The 21,460-nt window shown below is 44.8% G+C and overlaps 1 protein-coding gene across 1 annotated transcript in view; it reads left to right on the top strand.

Moving 5' to 3' along the window:
• LOC146855440 (uncharacterized) overlaps positions 1-21,460 on the top strand; it is an 896,684-nt gene that overhangs the window by 637,043 nt on the left and 238,181 nt on the right. The window contains exon 7 of the mRNA XM_085651140.1: positions 14,448-14,517. Coding sequence (XP_085507266.1) covers positions 14,448-14,517 — 70 coding nt within the window. The remainder of the gene's footprint in view (positions 1-14,447; positions 14,518-21,460) is intronic.

The raw sequence follows: 21,460 nt of genomic DNA, 5'->3' as shown, positions 1-21,460 counted from the left end.
GTATACATCCCTTAACCAATTTAATTTCACATTTTGAGAAAGGTTGCGGTACAGCAGCATTGACAAGGTTTGCTACTTGATGCTTTCTCTGCTCTTAGATGCAATGCTTCATGGCCTGCACAGATTTTCTTAGATTTCAGAGACACTTGCACTAAATTAGGGAAGGTGGTAAAGCACCACATTCTGCTCCAGAAGCACAGTGGTCCTGCAAGTGTGCACTTATTTTATGTGCAAAGGACTCACCTCTCTCCAAATCTTTGAGGAATAGGGCATTTCCAGATGTTTTTGGGAAGTACCACAGTATGAGGTATTGATTTCACTGCGTGCGATTAAGGAGGCGACTCACTCTGCACTGTAGCAAGGTCATGGCACAAGGTTTTTCACTTATTCGTAATGAAGAGCTATTATCATTTTTTAATTTAGTTTCAAGCCTATTTCCCTGCCTCTACCTTTCATCAAGGTTTTACTGAAAGCAGTTTCTCACATCAACAGAGCCACCTATTGCACCCTTGGCTTTCTCTTCTGATGCATATAGGAATACAACGCCCTCAATGTTGAGCCTAATTGTTAAAGTGGACAGGGTGTCTCAGTGAGATGAATATGATTTTCTTTTTTTTTTTAATAGCTCTTTATTAAGTTGTTCATTTAATCATCCAATATGCAGTACACATTTGTGTCATGTGAATATTCGGATAAAAACACGTAGGGAATCGTAAGGTGGCTTCGCCTTCAATCCTGCCAAGGTTAGTATAGTCAATATTTGTATTTCTAAAGAGTGTAATAGCAACATGCTATTTACTTGAAATGACAGGGGTGCATATCCAACATTACTACAGCAAACTATTACTGCTAATGAAGTTAAAGTATACTTAACTAGGTGATTTTTACATTTTAATCGAGCTAATTCTTTTAGTTTAGGGAAAATATTTCCATCCGAAGATTGATGTAGTGCAGAGTATTTTTTTACAGATTGTATTGTCATTTTCAAACAGTTCGCTATCGGTGATAGCGCAGTGCAGAGTATTTTGTTTTCTTTCAACGATTCGGTTATGACTTGGCATTGTCAGCTTATGTCGAACTGTTCCTTGTCTGTCATATTTCAAGATTTTTTATTACAATCACTCACTTGTTCTTTATTTCCACTTGCTCTACGAGTTTGCTGTTGTCTGGGTTGCCTTGACAAAATGTTTATTTTTTTTGGGGGCTAAGATAAAGTTGCTGTTTTGACTTTTTTCCTGTGTGTTTTTTTACCTTCATTCAGCACTGAGAGCCTATGTTTCTGCTCAGCCGTCAGATCGTTTGTAAAAATGAACTACAGTAACATCTCATTTTTAGCCATAATAACAAAATGAGTATGTCCTCTCTTTCCACGTCCGGTAGGACTTACTAGTAATGAAGAAGAAGGGAAACTGTTAATCAACCAGATCACTGGACATGTTTCTGTTAGCTAATACCGTCTGCACACCTTCAAATATCACATTTTGACTCTCTTTGCCAAGCCATTTGTCAGAACCCCTTTCAGAGGCCCACGGGACAAGCAGTGGTTACTGGGTCCAGCTGTGGGGGTTGTGTCCTTTTACTTCTGATGTCCCGGGGCCCAACCTATTTTGGATCCTGAGCAACTGAGCCAAGTACACCCTTGAGCACTTGACTCTCAGGGTGAGTGTGATCTGAGCAGTCAAAGGTTCCTTCGGGAGGGGGTTATGGTGGATACAGGGGGCGAACATGAAGTCACAACTCAACATGCATTCAGAAGCAGCAATAAATAATTGTCCAGCCACATACTATTGTGATACAAGCAGTATTTTATTTCACCGCTAATAACACAATGGGAAAAACGACTTTTACAGACAACTACACAGTCCCGCATGATGTGAGGGCACAGGTGTTTTGTTAGGCGGTTCCTTGGGTCCCACTCCCTCCTTGCTCCTAGCAATAGTGGTTATTCCCCATTCACTATAAGCAACCTTCAGAGCAAGCCACGCTAGTAGTCCAAGTCTCAAGAGTCCACTTTCGCTCCATATTAAGGTCAACAGTGTTCCAGTGCCACAGCGCTATCTAGCAAGCATGTTCCCCGGTACCCACTGGCCCAATGTATGTATGAAAATCGTCAACGTGCAACTGGCCCGCCACCCCGAAGACAACAACATCTTGGACCCGTCCCAGTCCGGATTCAGACGAAACCACAGCACCGAGACAGCCCTCATCGCCGCCACAGAAGACATCAGGCGCCAACTAGACAACGGCGAAACATCAGCCGTCATCCTCCTGGACCTGTCAGCCGCCTTCGACATGGTCTGCCATCGCACTCTAAAGACACGCCTCCAAGAAGCCGGAATCCAAGAGAAGGCCCTTGACTGGACCACGTCCTTCCTCTCCGGCAGAACCCAGAGCGTCCGCCTCACACCCTTCCGATCCAAAGCCACCGACATCATCTGCGGCGTCCCCCAGGGCTCAACCCTCAGCCCGACGCTGTTCAACGTCTACATGGCCCCCCTCACACAAGCGGCACGCCACCACGACCTCAACATCATCTCCACCGCCGACGACACCCAGCTCATCCTCTCCCTCACCAAGGACCCACACACCGCCAAAACCAACCTCCACGAGGGAATGAAGGCTGTCGCCGACTGGATGAGGAGCAGCCGTCTGAAGCTGAACTCGGACAAGACGGAGGTCCTCATCCTCGGACCCACCCCCTCAGCCTGGGACGACTCCTGGTGGCCGACCACACTGGGAACAGCACCGACACCCACCGACCATGCACGCAACCTGGGATTCACCCTCGACTCCTCCCTCTCCATGTCTAAACAGTTCAACGCCATCTCCTCCTCTTGCTACAACACCCTCCGCAGGATCTACAAGTGGATCCCGACTGAAACAAGAAGAACGGTGACACAGGCCCTCGTCAGCAAAACGCCTCCGCCCGACTGATCGTCAACTTTCCCCGCCGCAGCCATATCACCCCCCACCCGAGAGACCTACACTTGCTCCCCGTCGACAAGAGGATCACCTTCAAGCTCCTCACCCACGCACACAAAGCACTCCACAACGCCGGACCTGCCTACCTGAACAGCAGACTCAGCTTCTACACCCCCATCCGCCAGCTCCGCTCCGCCAGCCTCGCTCTCGCCGCTGTCCCCCGCCTCCAATGAACGACCTCCGGCAGCAGATCCTTCTCCTACCTCGCCGCCAACACCTGGAACACCCTCCCTACCCACCTACAGCAGACCCAAGACCTACTCGCCTTCAGAAGACTCCTCAAGACCTGGCTCTTCGAACAGTAGCGGCACCCCCCCTCCCTTCAGCGCATTGAGACACTCACGGGTAAGTAGCGCGCTTTACAAGTACTCTGATTGATTGATTGATTGACCCACACCTGCAGAATCATAGCGACCGGAGTTCCTGAGTGCACTCTTTCCGTCGTCACTGGAGTGGCAGCAGCTGATTCAGTGAGTTCACTGCACAAGGCCCATGCAGGCTGCACTCAGGAGCCATAGAGTTCCTCACACACAGTCGAGTCACCATGGCAACTGGAGAATTTTTGCGGCTCCTCCATGCAGGGTAAGTCTCTAGTTCATCCCACAGAGGGAGTGGGGAGTGGTGTGAAGATCCTGGTGTAAATCCTGCATCCCGATGCAGGTACACAAGGGTCTTTACAGCAACCTCTTTTGTCAGGTGGCAACTCCAAACAGGTCATACATCTTGCTTGTCCTGATGTCCCCCTCTGCCATACGGTGTCACCATAGCCTCACTGTACATCAGTTCTCACCTGATCGGCACAGCAGGGTCACGGATCACAATCACACAAGGTCTGCAGCCCTAAGAGCATGGCAATCATCTCATGGCAGCCCCTGATCGGCTCAGCGATGCGCACTGTTCACTTCACGGCTGCCCTCCACTGGCATATGAGGGTTGCTGAGTTCATCCTACACATGGGCAATGACCCAATCATTGCAGCAGTCATCGCCTCACAGCTCTCAAAGGGGGTCCACTCGACAGGGCTCCCCACTGGACCTCACTCCCTCTAATGCTCTCCTCTTCCTCACAGGGCTCACTATTCTTGGCAAGTAGATCAGCAATGGTGCTGCAGACTTCAGGCAGTTAGTCTTGGATTCCCTAGGTGATCTCTTGTCACCCAGCAGGGAGACTAGCAGGCCTTGTCTCACAGTCCAGGTCCCAGGCATAAGTCTTCCAGAGCTTCCCTTCCTCGCACAGCCTGTCTGACTTCTTGGCAGTTGACACCAAATGTGCTTTAGGGCCTTGTTATGACCACCGCAACCTCCGCAACCAACATTGATCCGCCGTTCCCTGGCAGTTGCGCGGCAGTCCTGAGGCTGCAATATGCTTGGCGGGGCTGCTGCGGCCCCACCAATCATATTACGAGTTTCCTCATCGCCACAATTTTCATGGCGGTGCGACCACCATGAAAAGGGTGCCTGTGAGAAAACACTGCTGCCTCATGCCATGTAGATGCATGTGCCCCCCTGTGTGCATGCACACCAGTACCTGCAAGGCTTGAACTGCAGAAGTTCGTGCTGTGCAGGTACTGCCTTTGACATTCCCATTGCATTGCCAATTTCATAGGCACCGCCCTGGGAATGCCTAAGAACTGCCTGCCAGACCAGGGGAAAACTCCTGATCTGGCGGGCACTCCCTACACAGGGTTGGCAGGGCGGGAGCAGGGCAGACCCGCTCCAGCACCACCTAACTCATATTAAGTCCCTTAGAGTTGTTGAAGTTTATGTAGGGGGTCTGTTTCTTTTCAAGGGCTCACTCCTCTGCTTTCCCATCCTCATGAAAGCAGTCTGTCACTGCCGGAGCGAGTCTAAAGGTGATAATCCCAAAACACAGGCCATGGGAGTGAGTTCACACATGGATGTCAGCCACAGTGATATGTGTATCAAAAGGTTATCGCAGAGCCTCAGCCCTACTCTTTATTATACCCTTATCAGCCCATTTCCTTTCTGAGATGTACTCAGGTCCAACCTTGTGGCCTCTCTCTGAATCAAAGGGCACCCTTTGAAGTATGTAGGGGAAGCCTGGCTCTCCCCTCTCTAGTGTGTCTCACCCAGGATACAGGAATGCAGCAATACACAAATCTGCCTGAGGGATTCCTCTACCTCCTCTTCTTGCGTTTCACCATGCAGGTCTGGGTCTTCCAAAATCGTACCTACATTCTTTTAACATGCACAGACTGCACAGCACTACATCGTTCATGTACTGTACCACTCGCAGGCACACATATACCCAGAACATGCATTCAAGATGCACGTACAACACAGCACTACATCCTTCGTGTCCTATACCACTCTCAGGTACACTGACACCCGGCACATGCATTCTACTGCACAGTTGTCTGGCATCAGACTAATGTTGCAATGATTACTCATGGTGTCAGGAAGGGTTGTCAGGGATTCAGGTTAAGAGTACTAACTAAACGTCCAGTGATTAATCACTAGATAACCATATAGAGTTCAGGGTTTATTCAATGTTACAAGATGGCTGCTGTATTATTAAGATGGTTTAGCACCTCTTTGTTGAGAACTCTCGCAAGAGTTCTTGGGTTAAGGCTGCTGCGCAAGCTATGCTCTACGCACTTCAATTTAGCATTTGAGATGATTAGTGTTCTTGTTCCCTCCTCCTCCTCTTTGTACCTGTTTAGGGAGTAGTTCAGTCCTTTTTTTCCCCCTTCTGCATCAATATCAGAGAGTAGTGTCCCTCCTGAGCATACTATCTGTTGGTGAATTCAGAGTTCAACTGGATAGTGGCGTCTTTCCTCAGTGCATACTAGTCCTGGTAGCCTGCCTTTCAGTCAGAGAGTGGTGTCTCTCCTCAGTGCATCAAATTCCTGGCAGTCTGTCTTTCAGTTGGAGAGCGGCTTCTCTCCTCAGTGCATTGTATTTCTGGCAGCCTTTCTTTCAGTTGGAGAGCACAGTCTGTCCTCAACACATCATATTCCAGGTTGCCAGCCTTACAGTCGGAGAGTGGCGTCTCTCCTCAACACATCGTACCACAGTTAGCCGGCCTTTCAGTCAGAGAGCGGTGTCTCTCCTCAGCATACCTTTCTTCAGTTCTGCTGGCATTCCAGTCAGCGCATTAGCAGCATTGTTTAGAAACCGAAAAACACTTTATACATCAGTAAGCTCGCTCGCTCAACTGTTGTGCTGTATTGAGTGACCACCCTTTATTTTTGAAGTTTCCCTCAGGGCATTGTTCCTCTTCTTTTCCTTCCTATTCTTCCCTTACCCTGTCCCCTTTTGCGTGCATCATTTGGGGTTTGACTAGCATTTCCAAATAATCTGAAACAAAGATTAACAGCACTGTCATATGTACCATATGCATTTATCCACTACTGAGAAATTACTTTGAAGCCATTCTGAAGGGCAGATTATACATCCATACCCACTGTCCAGGGACTGAATACTTCTCTAAAAGTACTGATTTTCAGTTCTTCTTTATAACAGTACTCAGATGCAAAAACTGTTTACCATACCAGAAAACTGGATGGAAGAGTGGCAAATACTCCTAAGGGGTTTGGTAGGCCATCGAATACAAAAGATTAGCATAGTATGTTCTAATGAATGTTGTTAGTTAGGATGTTAACAAATCCCATATCTCTATTTCTCTGTGCATTAGGTACTTATTCAGTGCAAAGGCTGTTAATCATATCTGTGAAGAAACTAAGAGGGTAGTTTAAAGCCCAAGCAGAAGAGTATCTCTGCAATAGGAGTTGTCTCTTATATATTCCCGATCCCCTTTCCCCCTTGCTGGTGAAACCCAAATGAAGACTCTAAGTGGGTGTTACCGGTAGGAGGGCATTTTGAAATTAAGTCTCTTCTGCTCATGTGGAAAATCTAGGGACTTGACAGATTGAGGTGCCCAAGAATATCATCCACCTTAGCAGAATGGAGGAAGGGTTTAGATTAAAATCTTTGGGAGAGATGTTAGAGGTGATTCAGAGGGAACTAGTAGTTATAAGAGAGCTGTCGATGGGACTAACGTTTCTTTGGGACCCATCAGTAGCCACACTGAAACTATGGAGTTAATCCAATTAAATGGACAGAGTGAATTCATTCAATTTAATCTGAATAATGCCCCACAATTATTATTTTGGGTCTGCTGTGGCTCTCTAAGCATAATTCTGTTATCGACTGGGAGAACCGAACAGTGGATATGAAATCCAGTTATTGTTCTGAACACTGTTTTTAAAGATTGTAACCAAGTCCTGGTCCCTCCCAGGCATCTTTATTATCTTCGGGAGGACAGTCCATTTGCATCATCAGTACACAGAGATACCCACCAATTATGAAGACCTTCAGAGGTCGTTAGTGAACCAGAAGCAGAGAAGCTTCCTCAGAATCGTCCCTACAATTGTATGATTGATTTGGAACCCTGAGAAGTTTTTCCATGCAGTCGGATATTTTCCCTGACTGAAGCTGAAAACCACTATCGGAAAAAATACCTAGATCGATATTTAACCAATGGTTTTATCAGACCATCGCAATCTTCGGCGTCCTCTCCGTCATTCTTTATTCCAAAGAAGGAAGGGTCTAGGAGAACATGTATTGATTATCAAGAATTAAATCGGATAACAATCAAGAACCATTATCCACTGCCATTAATTTCAGTACTGCTCGATCAAGTCAAGGAAGCCCAGATTTATACTAAGTTGGATTTACGAGGAGCTCACCACCTTATCCGGGTGTTTGGTAGACAATAGCATACAAAAGACTAGCATATAATGTTCTATTGAATGTTGTTAGCTAGGATGTTTGCCAGTAACTTATCTCAATTTCTCTGTGCATTAGGTACTTCTTCAGTGCAAAGGCTGTGAATCTTATCTATGAAGAAACTGAGAGGGCAGTGAGAGCCCAATCACAAGAGTATCTCAGCCAATAGCAGTTGTCTCTTCTCTGTTTCCAATCCTCTTTCCCCCTTGCTGGTGAAACCCAACTAAGAACTCTAGGTGGGTGTTACCGGTAGGAGAGCATTGAGAAATTAAGCCTCTTCTGCTCCTGTGGAAAATCTAGGTACTTTACAACTGTGCTGCATTATCCCTGTATTGCACCCTTCCCAGACACATACACCCAGTGCAGATATGCCACTCATGTGCTGCCCAGCTCTCCCCATCAACCTAATGTAGGCCAAGGGGTGAGTTAAGCCCACAGCAGTGGAACTTTGAATGAGCGAGCCAGTAGGACTCACTTTAGTGACACAAGTTAAAGGACCTGTTCACTCCTACTGATCACTACACGGTATGCTGTCACCTCTGCGCTCACACTGCTTAACTCTTGGTGAAAGCAGTAGCCTTATACCACTATACAGGTAGTGATTTGGAGGCCCCTTGTAGTCCAACAAGACCACAATACATGAGACAGGTGTATTACATGGCACACACTCATGATCTGTGTTTTCCTATGGCAACAAAAAAATCAGCATTAGGCATCCAGAAATCAGTAAATTTGGGGCACTCGGGCTGAGGGTGCATGTCCATTACCATGTGGATGACTTTTCCATCCCAAACACCATTATTATTGAAAAATATATTGCAGCTACCTTATGTGTGATGCCACTTTTCTTTCAAAAGTTTCCCATTTTATTGTGTGTAAATTGTTCTTCCTTGTCAGTGGTGACTGACAACAGTTATCCTGCTGTAAAAATACATCTCTCATAAATTTAAAGGCTGCCTCTTTGGTCTGAGTTTTCATTAATTTCATCTCGATCCAATTACTGAAATAATGCCCATAAACATAATATATTTCAACTCATGTCTTAGTTTATTAGGGAGTATCCAGCATTCATGGGGATTACTGCATGCTCCAGTTATGCCCAGTTGGAGCATAGGACATGTCCCTGAAAGGGACTGCTATCAAAAGATATTGTGAATGTGAATGTAGTGATGGAGGACTGCTGTCCCTTGGACTGCTCTTTTCACTACATTTCCATTGATTCAATAAGATCCATAGAGAGAATCTTCCCTCATGAATATGCATGAAGCATGATTACCAGGAATCTTTTGGGCATTTTGCACTGCGACGGATTACTAAATATGTGACAGTGCAAAAATATTCTATGTTGTGGATCGTAGAGATGCAACTGACAGTAGCACTTTAGGCTCTTTGTTTCCTATTTGCTGTGAAGGTATATACATGTTGTGCCTAGTTATGTAATTTACTTCACAAGAGAAGTCATGCTTTACTTTAGGAATCAACACTGGTTTTATAGACCATCCTTTCATCACTTATTTTCTAACTTCTTTACTTATCTGATCGCCTTTCATACCTCACTTCCAATCTTTTTCACCAACTTCTCATTCTGACATACAGGCAGCACAATCTATTATTGCAGCAACACATCCTCCACTTTTTCAACTAGACCCTCAGCTAGGTTCTCTTGCAGGTCTGATGCAGCTCCAGACTGGTCCGTTTTATGTGAAATATGTCATAGGTGTGCAGGTAAGACCCCTGTCTATCTTCCCAGCTCCGCATATCCAGAGGCTATCTCCACAGGACCAAGGCCGCCTTAAATCATCTGGGTGGGCCTAATCTTTGGTACGTCTCAAACATAGATGGTGTCATCACCAACTGACCCACAATGCAAATTCTTGTGATTTTAACCTTGAAACATACCTCACTCCCAAACCATGTCAGAAACAAGCCCCTGTGTCCCGAAATGGAGGCCACAGCATTTCTCCTCATGTTGTGGGCAGCCAGTAACAGTTCAAGCTCCCGCAGCATCTTCTCATTCCTTTGGGAGGGATGACGGCCAATGGAAAAAAAGTCCCCTTGGACAACCACCTCGCTCTCTTGTTTGAAGTTTTGTGATCGTGGGACTCTTGCAAACTTCTCATGAACCCAACTGACCAAATATACAAATATTTTTAACCTTAATTTCTCAATAAACTATTGAACAAATTTACATCAAATCACAAAAAGCCCACTTTCTGGACCAAGAGCTAGATTTCTGCCAAGTTTGATGTAATTCTGTTCAGCTGTTTTTGCTGGTCAGTGTTCCTGTGGGAAAATGCATGAGGAAATTGCATTTTGGGCTATCATTTTTAGTCTGTCCATCTTGACCGACCACCCCAGAACATTTCAGGAAGGAGCTGAAGCAGATTAACTTTTTTTTTTAAATGGGCACCAGGGATGACTGAATTATTGTGTCCTAGGGAGCGCACCCGAAGGACATAGTAGTTTCCTTGTACTGCCTGCAATAATACAGGCAGGGAAGGCATATCGGCTCTCACTCATCGGGAGCTATAAAAATCCTTCCACTGTGTGGGAGCAGACTTTTGTTTCCCTGTCTGTGATCCTGAGTGCAGTGAAAAACACTGCTCCCACTAGGTGGGAGCAAGCACAAACAGCTGCTGCCACCGGACTGGAGCAATGCCGGCTCCCACAGCATGCAGAGAGCCGGTTGGTGCCATGGGGGCCCTATGTATTGTTTGGTGGGTGCCCACCCAGAAAATAAATCTACAGACACCAGGGGAGGGGGTCCCCGGGGCCTGCCATGGCTCAGGAATTGGGCAGCACATGCTCTTCTCCTCAACAAATATGTTTTGGCCCCTGGGAATAAGGATCGCTATTGCCTCAGGAACGGGGCTGTGCACTCCCTTCTGTATAAAGGCCCCAAGGATGGGGCTGGGGGCCTATGGTGGCTCATTGAGGGGGGCCTTGCACTATGCCTCTTCAAAAATATGATTTAGCCCTGGGGCATGGTGTCCCTGGGGTCACTATTGTCTCAGGGAAGGTGGCCATGCCGCCTATCATTAATAAAAAAGAAAAAGACACAAGTGATGGGATAACAGGATCCCAAAGTGGCTTGGGAGGGGGCCGAAGGCCAGGCCCTGTGGTCAACCCCACGCTCGTCTGGCCAAAGACCCCGCTGGGGTTTGGCTTTATGTATGGTAATAAAATAGTAATTTACGTTATGAAAATTCTAGAAATTCACTGAAAAAACAAAGGTTAAAGTAACGTTATATTTAGGTTCAAATTTCAGTGACAGCGTATTGTTTTGAAGGTAGAAAACCACTGAAATTCACCAGTTATAGTCATCTCAAGTATATATAACTCATGCCGTAAGATAGCTATAACTCCCATCCTCCCAATGCACTGCTAATTACCCTACATATTACATCACTCTTGACATACATCTTCTATGAAATCATTGATACAATCACTGCAATATTTGCAATAAAAGTGTTGATGAGAAAACTGTGCATGGCAGGGGCGTCAGTTACCTTAAGCACCTCAGCTTCTTCCTGGAAAATTTCAGGGTAATCTGTCAAGGGTGGACAAAGAAAAAGAGGGGGTCCCAAAATGCATTTTCCCCATTCTTTTTTCTATTGGAGCTGTAGACGCAGCAACAGCCCAAACCACAAATTGACACCAAATTTGACAGAAAGCTAGATCTTAGCCCAGAAAGAGTTTTGTACTTTGGTGTAAACCCGTTCTGTCGATAAGGATGCGGCAGCAGCCAACTTAAGACTCAGGACTAAAAAAAACAAATGTGACAAAAGACATTAGAGTGCAGCGTATTACTACCATGACCGCCTAGGGCTGGTGGTGGGGTCACAGAGGGACCTCACTTGGGGCCAATTGGGAGCTTCAATTCCTAGCGAATAAGCAATAAAAAAAAATCAAATATTCCCTGGATGGGCCAGGGCCCGGGGGTTGGGACACATGTAATTTAGGGAGAAGGGGCATGTAGCCTCACTACCCAGGCCAAAAATGGCCCCAGGGACCCCATTCTTGAGGCTAACATTTTTATAAATAAGTGAGGGCAAATAAGTGAGGGCAATCAGCCCACCTCCCCAAGACTCTAAGAGTCCTGCAGACCACATACCCTGGTGCTGTCATTTTATTTAATGGAAGGGTCCATGCTGCCCCCTCCCTGAGCTAGAAAAGGTTCAAGGACTCAATCTCCCAGGGCTGCAGTCACCAAATGGGGCCAGAGCCATACAATGGCCCGGCAGACCCCATCTCTCAGGGTCAGCTCAAGTATGGTGTGCAGGGCTCCCCAACCCCCAGTACACCATCTTTTCCCAAGAGAGTGAGCAGGAAAAGAGTAATGTTTTCCCACCAGGCAGGAACCCAAAGCTGCTCCCTCCTAGTGGGGGAACAAAGATTTTCCCTGCCCACGTTCTCAGGCAGGGAAAATACAAAGAATTACTCCACCCCTGCTGTAGCAAAAGAAAACTGCTTCCCTAGGGTGGGAACAATGACGGCTCCTGCTGCACCCATGACGGTCCCTGTGTCACCCTTCACAGCCCCCAAAGAGGAACCAGCTGAGGTGTGCCCCAGGGGGCACTGGGGCTCCCGCCACTGCCTCAATAATATTAATGGTCTGGGGTGCCCCAGGTGGGTACCGGGGCATCTCATGAATAAAAGAAAATAGCCAGCTCCTGCATGGAGCAGAGAAATGTGGCCACTTGCAGGGAGCCACCGGGGCTGCAGGGGCCCTGGGGCTACTCCTGCAGCCCATTATGGAGAAAAAAAACAGTGGATGTCCCTGGTAGGATTGGTACACCCATATAAAAAATAAAGCAAAAATTAAATAGCAAACGAGCAGCCACAGCCATTCATATGTTATTGTTCACTACTGCTTCAAGGGGCACCCCTTAATGCCCTGCAAGGTTGATTAATATTTTCTTTTTTTTGGGGTGATATCCCATAAACGGGGAGGGGCACCACCAAACGTTTTTTAATGTTTTGGGGGCCTGCAGGGAGTTTTGCAGCCCCCACCAACCTTAGGTAAAAACAGTGAGTCTCCTGGGTCATTGAATCCATGACCCTAGGGAACTTACTCTATTTTTTCAAAGTATTTCCCAGGCTGGAGCTTTTGCTCTATAGCTGGAAATACAGCGCCATTTAAGAACTCATTGTATAACTGCATTTTATGTGGCCTGAAGATATACCCAAAATACTAAAGGCCCTCTATCAACTGTTCTTATGATTGAAATTTTGGGATGAAAAATATTAAAATAAAGAGTGAGAGACATGTTTGTTTTATTTTTTTAAACAGAAGAAAAACGACACTGAGTATTTATTTATAAATTTTACCCACAAAATATAATAATAAACACTTTTTTAAAAATAAGGAGTCACATATATGATTTTAATAAAAGTGTATTGCACATTTTTAAGCAATCCATATGATTAAACATTGCATTGTATGAATTATTGTGAAAATGCATTTAAATAAAATTATTGGTGATTTTTTAAGAAAGAGGCTAGATCTGTTTTATATAGATTGATATGTTCACCCCTTCATAAAGCCAATAGGGGTAACTTTTTACATTTCAGTGCTGCAGAAGGCCGTGCATGGGTGTAGTGTTGGTTGCTCAGGGGCAAGTCCCTGTGGTCGACTCCATGCCATGCACAGGAGTTTACTGCCTGAGGCTAACCCCCCACATAAGTTCATAGGCTGTTCACTATGGGGACATTGGCCACGGATCCTGGCTGAGCACCGGGCCCCTTAACTAACCCCTTGCCATGCACAGCCGAAGGCCATGTGCAGTAGGGGGTTGGCTGCCTGCAGGGGATTGTATAATTTTACAAGATGATATTTTGTGCATAATATTGTCACATGCAACTACTTATGCTGTATGTAATCTGACCAACAGAGGTCCTGCAGGGATAAATTTTTGACAACTGTTCAAGATACCCAAATAAGATATATTATATGGAGCAAATTGCAAAAGGACTCCTTTACATTGTGAAAGATTAATCAAAAAAAGTGTCATGAATCTGGCCCTTTTGGACCTACGTTGAGCACTCCTGGGTTATTAAATTGCTGAACATTCACCCCCAACTCACTTATGAAGAGGTCTTTAATAAAATACCACAAACAGATTTGTTTTCTGGCACAGAAAAAGTTTCCTGAACAGGTCTTGTTGAAAATCATCCAAATTTTTGGGGCATATTATCAAGAAACGGCGTTAAAGCTTTCGCCGCTTTAGTGGCAGAAAACTACGGCTAAAGCAGCAATAATGGGCTTGAACTAAAGCGGCGATAATTTTAACTCCGTGCTTGATAATATGCCCCGAAGTTCTTAACATTTCACCTTTAAAACATGTTTGCAAATTTGTCAAGATACCCGTCTCTTCAATGGCTTTTAAACTTGTATTTTCCTTTATATTTATCTCTATAAATTCTAGTCACACACATCCTCAACAAATACATTGTTTATATCACTGAAATCTAGTGCACACCCTCAAATCCCATATTTAGGTTTTTTAAGAATCGTCTATAACAGCCTTTAAATTTTTTTAGAATTTACTAGTTCAACTATAACTATTGTGAATAATAGGAAGTGTCGAGAAAATATGCTATAAATACAATGAAATACTTTTAATTAGAATGACCCTGTTCATTATTTATATGCATTTTTAGAAAGAAACAGACATGAAATATCTAAAAACATGCATTATTTTCTGCTTACAGCAATTTTATGAGATCATTGATTGGACGCATGGATTTCAAAGCCTTGGAGTTGAAAATGTACAATGCTAAAGTAAGTTCCTTTTGCATCCCTTCTGTTAATGAGTTCTGTCTCTAAGGAATTCTTGTAGATTTAGCTCTACACCTTTGCAGGATGACTTCTAAGGAGGAAGATGCTAATCAAAGCAACGGCTTCTTGAAAACAGATAAGTCTAGCTGTGTCTTATGTTATTGATGTATTTCTTCTGGACTGTAAATTGAAGACAAGTTAAACTCTACAACATCTGAGGGGCTCTGCACTCTGGACCTCTCTAATGGGGTTCCCAGTATGGGGAGTGGCAGCACGGGACCTTTTGCTTCACCATTGATTTGCTAATGTCGTGGCAGTTGTGATAAGATCTGCAGAATGCATTTGAGGCCATTCTCATCTGGGGCATAAAAAAGTAAGTAACCTAGCTTGCAAAGGTTTTGGCCTGCCCCACATTTCCTGCTAGCAGTACATCATGAGCCAGACTCAGTAGAATGCCCTGTAGCCCAGGGGGACCACCAACACATGGGTTACACCAGGCTCAGGAACCTCACTATAAGGAGGTCATTCTCCCAAAAGATGAGTGATCACCAGAGGTCTTGCCAGCTGCCTGGGCCTCCACCTGCCACCATAGGCCCTTGAGTGTAGGGCACTCCCTCTTCACCTTGCAGAGCTCTGTTGCGGATGGCCCCCCTTCAGTTTGCTATCTAGACAACTTGGGTAGCAGGACAGCAATGTATTTTTCTGCACATTCCGGGGCTGCCCCTCAGGTTCAGTGGGAATTTCAGGGGCGGGTTTCCCACATCCCTGCCCTGTTTATTTTTGGCAGGTACCATATTTCCAGGCTTCAGGTCATTTTGACTTCCCTCTCGGGATGTCATGGACTGTGTGGCCATGCACACCCACATCTCCTTGTAAGACCGTGGTTCAACCTCTTTCCAGATGGTGTTCTCCATGTCATTTCTAAGCAGACAGTCAACTTGCATGGCCGGCCTCACAGCTTGCCTGAAGGAACCTAAGATCCCCCTCCCATTCAAAGGGAGCCAGAGCCACGGAATAGTGACTCTCATACTTGTCAGCTGTCACAACCTGGTGGACTACTTTAGGGATTACCTGCTCTGAGGACACCAGATGACACCTAGCAGCAGTCATGGTGGCTGACATGTTACTCAGGGCCTCCACCTTTTAACCATTGATGGTGACCCACCTACTTTTTAGTATTGTTAGGCGTGTGAGCCTTTGGTGCTATTTCTGTGTTACCCAGTGACATCTAGCATAACCTCTTCACATTCCCCCACGCTAACTGGGGCAATGTCCTCCCTGAGCATTACACTTGACATCCCTGAATCTGCCCACCATTGGGGTGTGGGGGGCTGCTTCCTTATCTGGCAGATGGGATTCCCCTTTGCATGCCCATATTAGTAGCACTCATAGCATTTGGGTGCAAATTGAACAAGAGGCTTCTTCTCATGAAAAACATTTTCTGTTCAGGATGGGACTGGGAATCCTTTCCTTGAGAAATGTTTTGAGGGCTTGAGAGTTGTATCCCTCCTCTTTCATCTTGTGGGGACCCTGTCCACTCTTCTGATGATCGCCCCAGGTACTTTGTTGGACACTCTGGCGCTGACCTATGCGTCTGCCTCCTTTTCGAGCTCCTTGGATACAGTGAGCTTAGTATCGCTCAGGTGTTGGTGCAACTCTGTAAAGCAGTTACTGAGCACGTGCTCTCTCATGATCTGGTTAAACCATCCATCAACATCACTCACATTGCTGCTTCTCAACCAGCCATTGAGTACTTTACTGGATTACTTCAAAAATCCACTGGTTAGACAACTTGTGACTGTCCCTAAACCTCAAGCCGTACGTCTCTGGGGTGAGGCCAAACTTGGTGATAAGGGCTACTTTCACGGGGGTACAAGTCCTCTAGTCAGCTACATCCAGGGCCAGCAGGGTATACCTCCCCACAGCTGGTTTGTGCCTCCATACACTAGTCCCCCCAATCTTCCTCTGTAACTTTATGCATTCTCAGGGCTACTGCATAGGCTGACAACCATTTATCAGTATCATCTCCCGACACATAACTATGCACCAGGTCCCTATAAATGTGTACCCTTCTCTCTCCATTGGACAATGCATTGTCGCTTCCGCCATTTCTGTTGCACTCTGAGAGTTATTTGACTTTTAGGTACGACTCCATTAGACTCGCTTAATGATCGAGTACGGTTTTCTTCCAATTTTAGCTTGGCTTGTTGTAGTTTAAACTACATGTCAGTTGTCCTGCCTCCCAACTCCTCAGGAGACATGTTGTGGGAGGACACAGTGCTGCCTGCCCTGTCGGGGGACCTCACTCTTGTTGGGAAGCAGTCCTCCTCCTGTTACAGCAGTTCTGGCCCTGAGGCCATGCCATTTTCATCCTCATCCACCTCTTCCTTCTCAGGGGCATTGCCCTACTGATCTCTTGTTGCAGCATGCATCCTACAGGCCTCCTCATAGGCTCTAAGGTCTATAAGAAAGCCCACATTTTTTAGACCCTTTTTCCACGGTTGGACCTCTCTCCTTGCAGAGCTTTGTCAGCTCTGCCATCTTGAGGTTATCAATGCTGCTAAGCTCCAACTCTATTCTCTCAATCATGTATCACAGGCGGGGATAATGTGAGGCAGGACTTTAGTTGAGAAAAGGTAAAAAGTTTAAAATCAAGGAGAAGTTAAAAAAGTTGAGTCTGATGTCAGAATATTATTAGGGATTTTTAGTTTTACACGAATCACTGAGTCGCACTCTATAAACACAAGTACTGGATCCCACCACTGACAACCAATGTATGAAAAGTAGTTATTAGTTAAGATGGGTGGAAGCCCCACGCAAATAATAAACACAATCCTTGTTTAGGTGAACCACAAAAGTCACTAAATTAGCCTGTGTTTAACTCTCTGGTAGCTAAGCAAAAAAACTGTCAGGATTAAGTTAGAGGCAATGTGTAAAGTATGTATGTAGCACTTAAACAGTAATAAAGTGAAACACAACACAAGAAAAATACCAAACCATTTTAGAAAAATATCGTAATTTCTAATAAAAAAAATGATGTTTAAACAACAAAAATCTAATCAGTAGACCTGGACATATGAGTTTCTTAAAAGTTTTAGGTGAAAATAACACCAAGAACCACAAATCACCACTCATGCAGCCCCCACCGCCAGCGCCTTGAGACCATTACGGGTGAGTAGTCGTGCTTAACAAACGCCTGATTGATTGATTGATGGTTATATGCCGCAAGGAGCACTGGGTACAGTTGTTACTGTAGCGTGAAGAGCTGGTTGTCACTTGAGCTTCTTGCTAGTGATCATTGTGGGCCAGGAATGTTCTGAGAGGTTCTGAAGGTCTCACTGCTATTCCTGGTGCCAGCCTTTGTGTTGAGAAATGTCTTTGCTACCCCAAAACTGTTTCTGGTCATTTCATCTTCTTCATCTGGTCCTGGCTCAAAACTGTTTAGGGTGATGAAGGCAAGGGCAGACCTGAATAAACAGAATAATACAGCTCCAAATAAAGAAAACATCAGATGTTTGAAGAGTTATAGCGCCCCATACAACTGAATCTGTTGTCTCAGTCCGTTATATTGCATTATCCATACATGAACGTCACTTGAATTATTCATGTCCTCACGCTGCCTCCGAAGTGATGTATGTATCCTCAATCAATGTTCAGTAATCTTCAATATTTTGACCACGGGGTGCAAACTCACGTAGGGGCAGTCTATTTGTTTTACAAATGAAAAATTGAAAGAATGCACTTCTTCCCTTTAATTAGTGATAGTTTATCGAACTTAATGGAAAAATTACTCATTATGGATGCGTGCGAACAGGCTGCGATCTGTCCCAACAATCACAGTTATTATCAAAAAAATATCCAAAGGGTAACGCTGATGCGCACCCATCTGTCGCACTGCGAGATCAGGAATGTATCCTTCTCATCACCAACTTCTCTTTTCCTTTTTAAATGTACTCCTCTTATTCAAAGTACACCAATCTGTAATCAAAGACCTTTATCCAAAGTTCATCCATACTTCCAACGTACCAACGAAAACAGCGTGATTCCAACCTGATTCGTTTAACATTTTCACATATCTCCTGCATGCCCTCCGGGCCTTCAACAGTGACACGTTGAAAAGAATCATTGAAAGCAAGTTGGCTCAAAAGATGTTTATTACTTTTCACCCAATGCATTTCGGGCCACAGGGGCCCTTCGTCAGGGGTCACTGAAATGGATAATAAAAAGACACTCAGCCATATGTACAAAGCAAACTCTCTGCATTGAAATGAAATAAAATAAAATAACGCTGTAAATATGAAAATGAACCCAAATATTCAACCTTCCTACAATTTAAACCCCAAAACTCCTAAAGCTAATTTCCTGCCCCAACGATTCATCCCCTGCCCACACAAAAATTAATCCAGCACGTGAAAGCTAAATAGTAAACACACTAACCCACTACCCGTACTCACATACCCTCGAACTGCGAAACATCCCTCAATTAAACCCCTCTGTTAGACCCACCCTGTTTACTAATATTAATAACCATCCCTTCAGTGCACTGTGAAAATGTAAAGGAGTGAATCACCTTAAAAGCCGCGTGCGGCGGTAACATCATAACGTGCGACGCCATTCGACACTGTCAGCATTTAGTTTGGCTAAAACCCTTCCATCGTAGTTTTAAACTTGTGCACTATAAGAACAGTTGCGATTGTACCCCATGGCCTGATCAGGTTGAAATTCGAATCTTTAAAGAAACAGCTCCCAAAATATTATCAAAAGAATAAAACAAAAGCAACACCAATGTTTCACGTGCATCATTAACTCTACTCTGCTTTAACCTGCTCAAATGAAATTTCGAACCCTCCCACATCAAAGCCAGGAATCAATGAAAAAGTACATTCTAAAAGTGGCATTTCCAAAATTTACAATACGACTTCACTATTAAAGAGAATTTAATCTTACCATTAATATAAGTGGACTCTGCGTGTCTCTATATGGTTCCAAACTGAAGTTACCTTCTATTAAGTGTAATAAGATAACCCAGTGTTCGTCTATAGGTGTGATAGTCCTCACATCAGAAACAAGCATTTGCAATGCAATAGGTCCCGTATTTACGTAAGTTTTAGCTATTGGCATTGTAAATGACAATGACTTTTATTTATGTTTTTGTTTTTTAAAATGTAAATAAAAGGCATTGTCATTTACAATGCCAATACTTAAACTTGCGTAAATGCAAGACCTATTGCATTGCAAATGCTTGTTTCCTAATGCATTTATATTTCAGATGCTTTTGTCTGTGCTTGCTCCCCAGTACACGAACAATCATTGGCAAACCTAATAGCACTTCAATTCGATTAGCTTCCCCAATGCTTGTTTTCTACAAATCTGTTTAGCTTATAATTTAGTGCTCTGAGGTAGCATAACACTGATACAAGGCGCCCCAAAAAAACTTAAAAACACATAAATAATGAACATTTACCAAGGTGCCCTGCTCATTTGTGTCATCATCAGCCACTTTAGAGTTTTACCCAACGCTTTCCATATTAGGATTTATTTAAACCATACTTGCAATGTAAAAAGCGGAACTGCAAGTCCCGGAATGCAACACGTTGTTATTTATCCGGCCAGGAGAGGCACAAGAGGGCACACAACAACACGGAACCGCTGTGTAGCTACAACTATTTATTTGAGCACGCACATTTGAGAGGATTTCTTTCTTCATTTATGGAGGTTGCTGAATGTTTTAAAACATTTGTTTGGTCAAATGTTACTCGAAATGTATGCAACTTCTCAAAGTCGATTCACAGAATAATTAAATAAGGCGATAAAAGGTGCCCACAAACAGAAGGTTTAGCCATTCCTGGCTAGAAGGAAATGTGCAGGAATTTAAGAGAACATTAATTCAAGAGAGTAAAACAATGTTGTTTACATGTTGGCTCAGATCAGACTTCTCACGGCCTCCTGGGTTATTCTGAGCATCTGTGAGAGGCTGGAGGGTGAGACGTGAGAGAGACAGAGAGGAAGAGAGCGGAGGCGGTGTGAACGGGAGAATGAGAATTAAAGTTAAAGTTAATGGGGAGTTTTATGCGGCAAAGAGAAATAGGAAGGGGTGATGACTGCCAGAAAGAAGACTCAAGGGGAGAAACATGAGATGACAGAAGTCGGGGAGCACGATAAAACGTACCACTATATTTCTGAACATCTACAACCTAAAAACTTTGAACGGTGCTTTAGTCAGCACTCTTGCGGGCCACCGATACATCGGAAGCCAGATGCTGCCCTTGCACTGGCCTGTACGTACAGATTCCGATGCAAAATTACGGCGCCATGTCCCTATGACGGTGCATTTAATAATTAAAATAATTTGTGAACCAGTAACATGAATAGTAAAAGGCGTACCTACGATAAGCGTGCGTTTAGACGTGCTCCGATGCAAACCTGGGCAGGGAGCTTTTATTTTGAACCAGCCTCCGCCTTGTGGAGCAGCTCTGCTTCTTAACTGATCACAAATGTCTGTGCGGTAATGATTTCCATTACCGTGGCCAGCTGGATCCTTCCTGGTATGCGTCTCAAAAACACCTACATTACTAAACTGCTCTTTCTAACAACTTTACTCGGGAGCAGCAACAGGTATTGTGGTTCTGGGGCCATCGAAAACAAAATACAAGTTCACGGTGGCACCGGGAGCATTCTAAATAAAGTTTTCAGTGGACCGTCTGTCGGTGGGTTTGAACCAGGGCCAGCTCAGAGGGCACGCAACTTAGGCAAGTTTTTCATTGGTAATATATGTAGTGATGCAGCAACCTGCTGGATGTGCGTACCCTATCTGCAACTTTTAACGAGCAGTTACCGACCCAGGAATGAGGTGCTCTGGCACCGCAACAACGTGCGATAACAAGCACGCGAGTGGCGCGCGCCACAGTGAGACATATGGTTTCACTTATCGCGCCCATGTCTGAGC

This window comes from Triturus cristatus, chromosome 4_1 (assembly GCF_964204655.1).
Source record: "Triturus cristatus chromosome 4_1, aTriCri1.1, whole genome shotgun sequence".
Lineage (NCBI taxonomy): Eukaryota > Metazoa > Chordata > Amphibia > Caudata > Salamandridae > Triturus > Triturus cristatus.
Note: the sequence above shows the minus strand (reverse complement) of the source record. Positions and strands in the feature narration are given on the sequence as shown.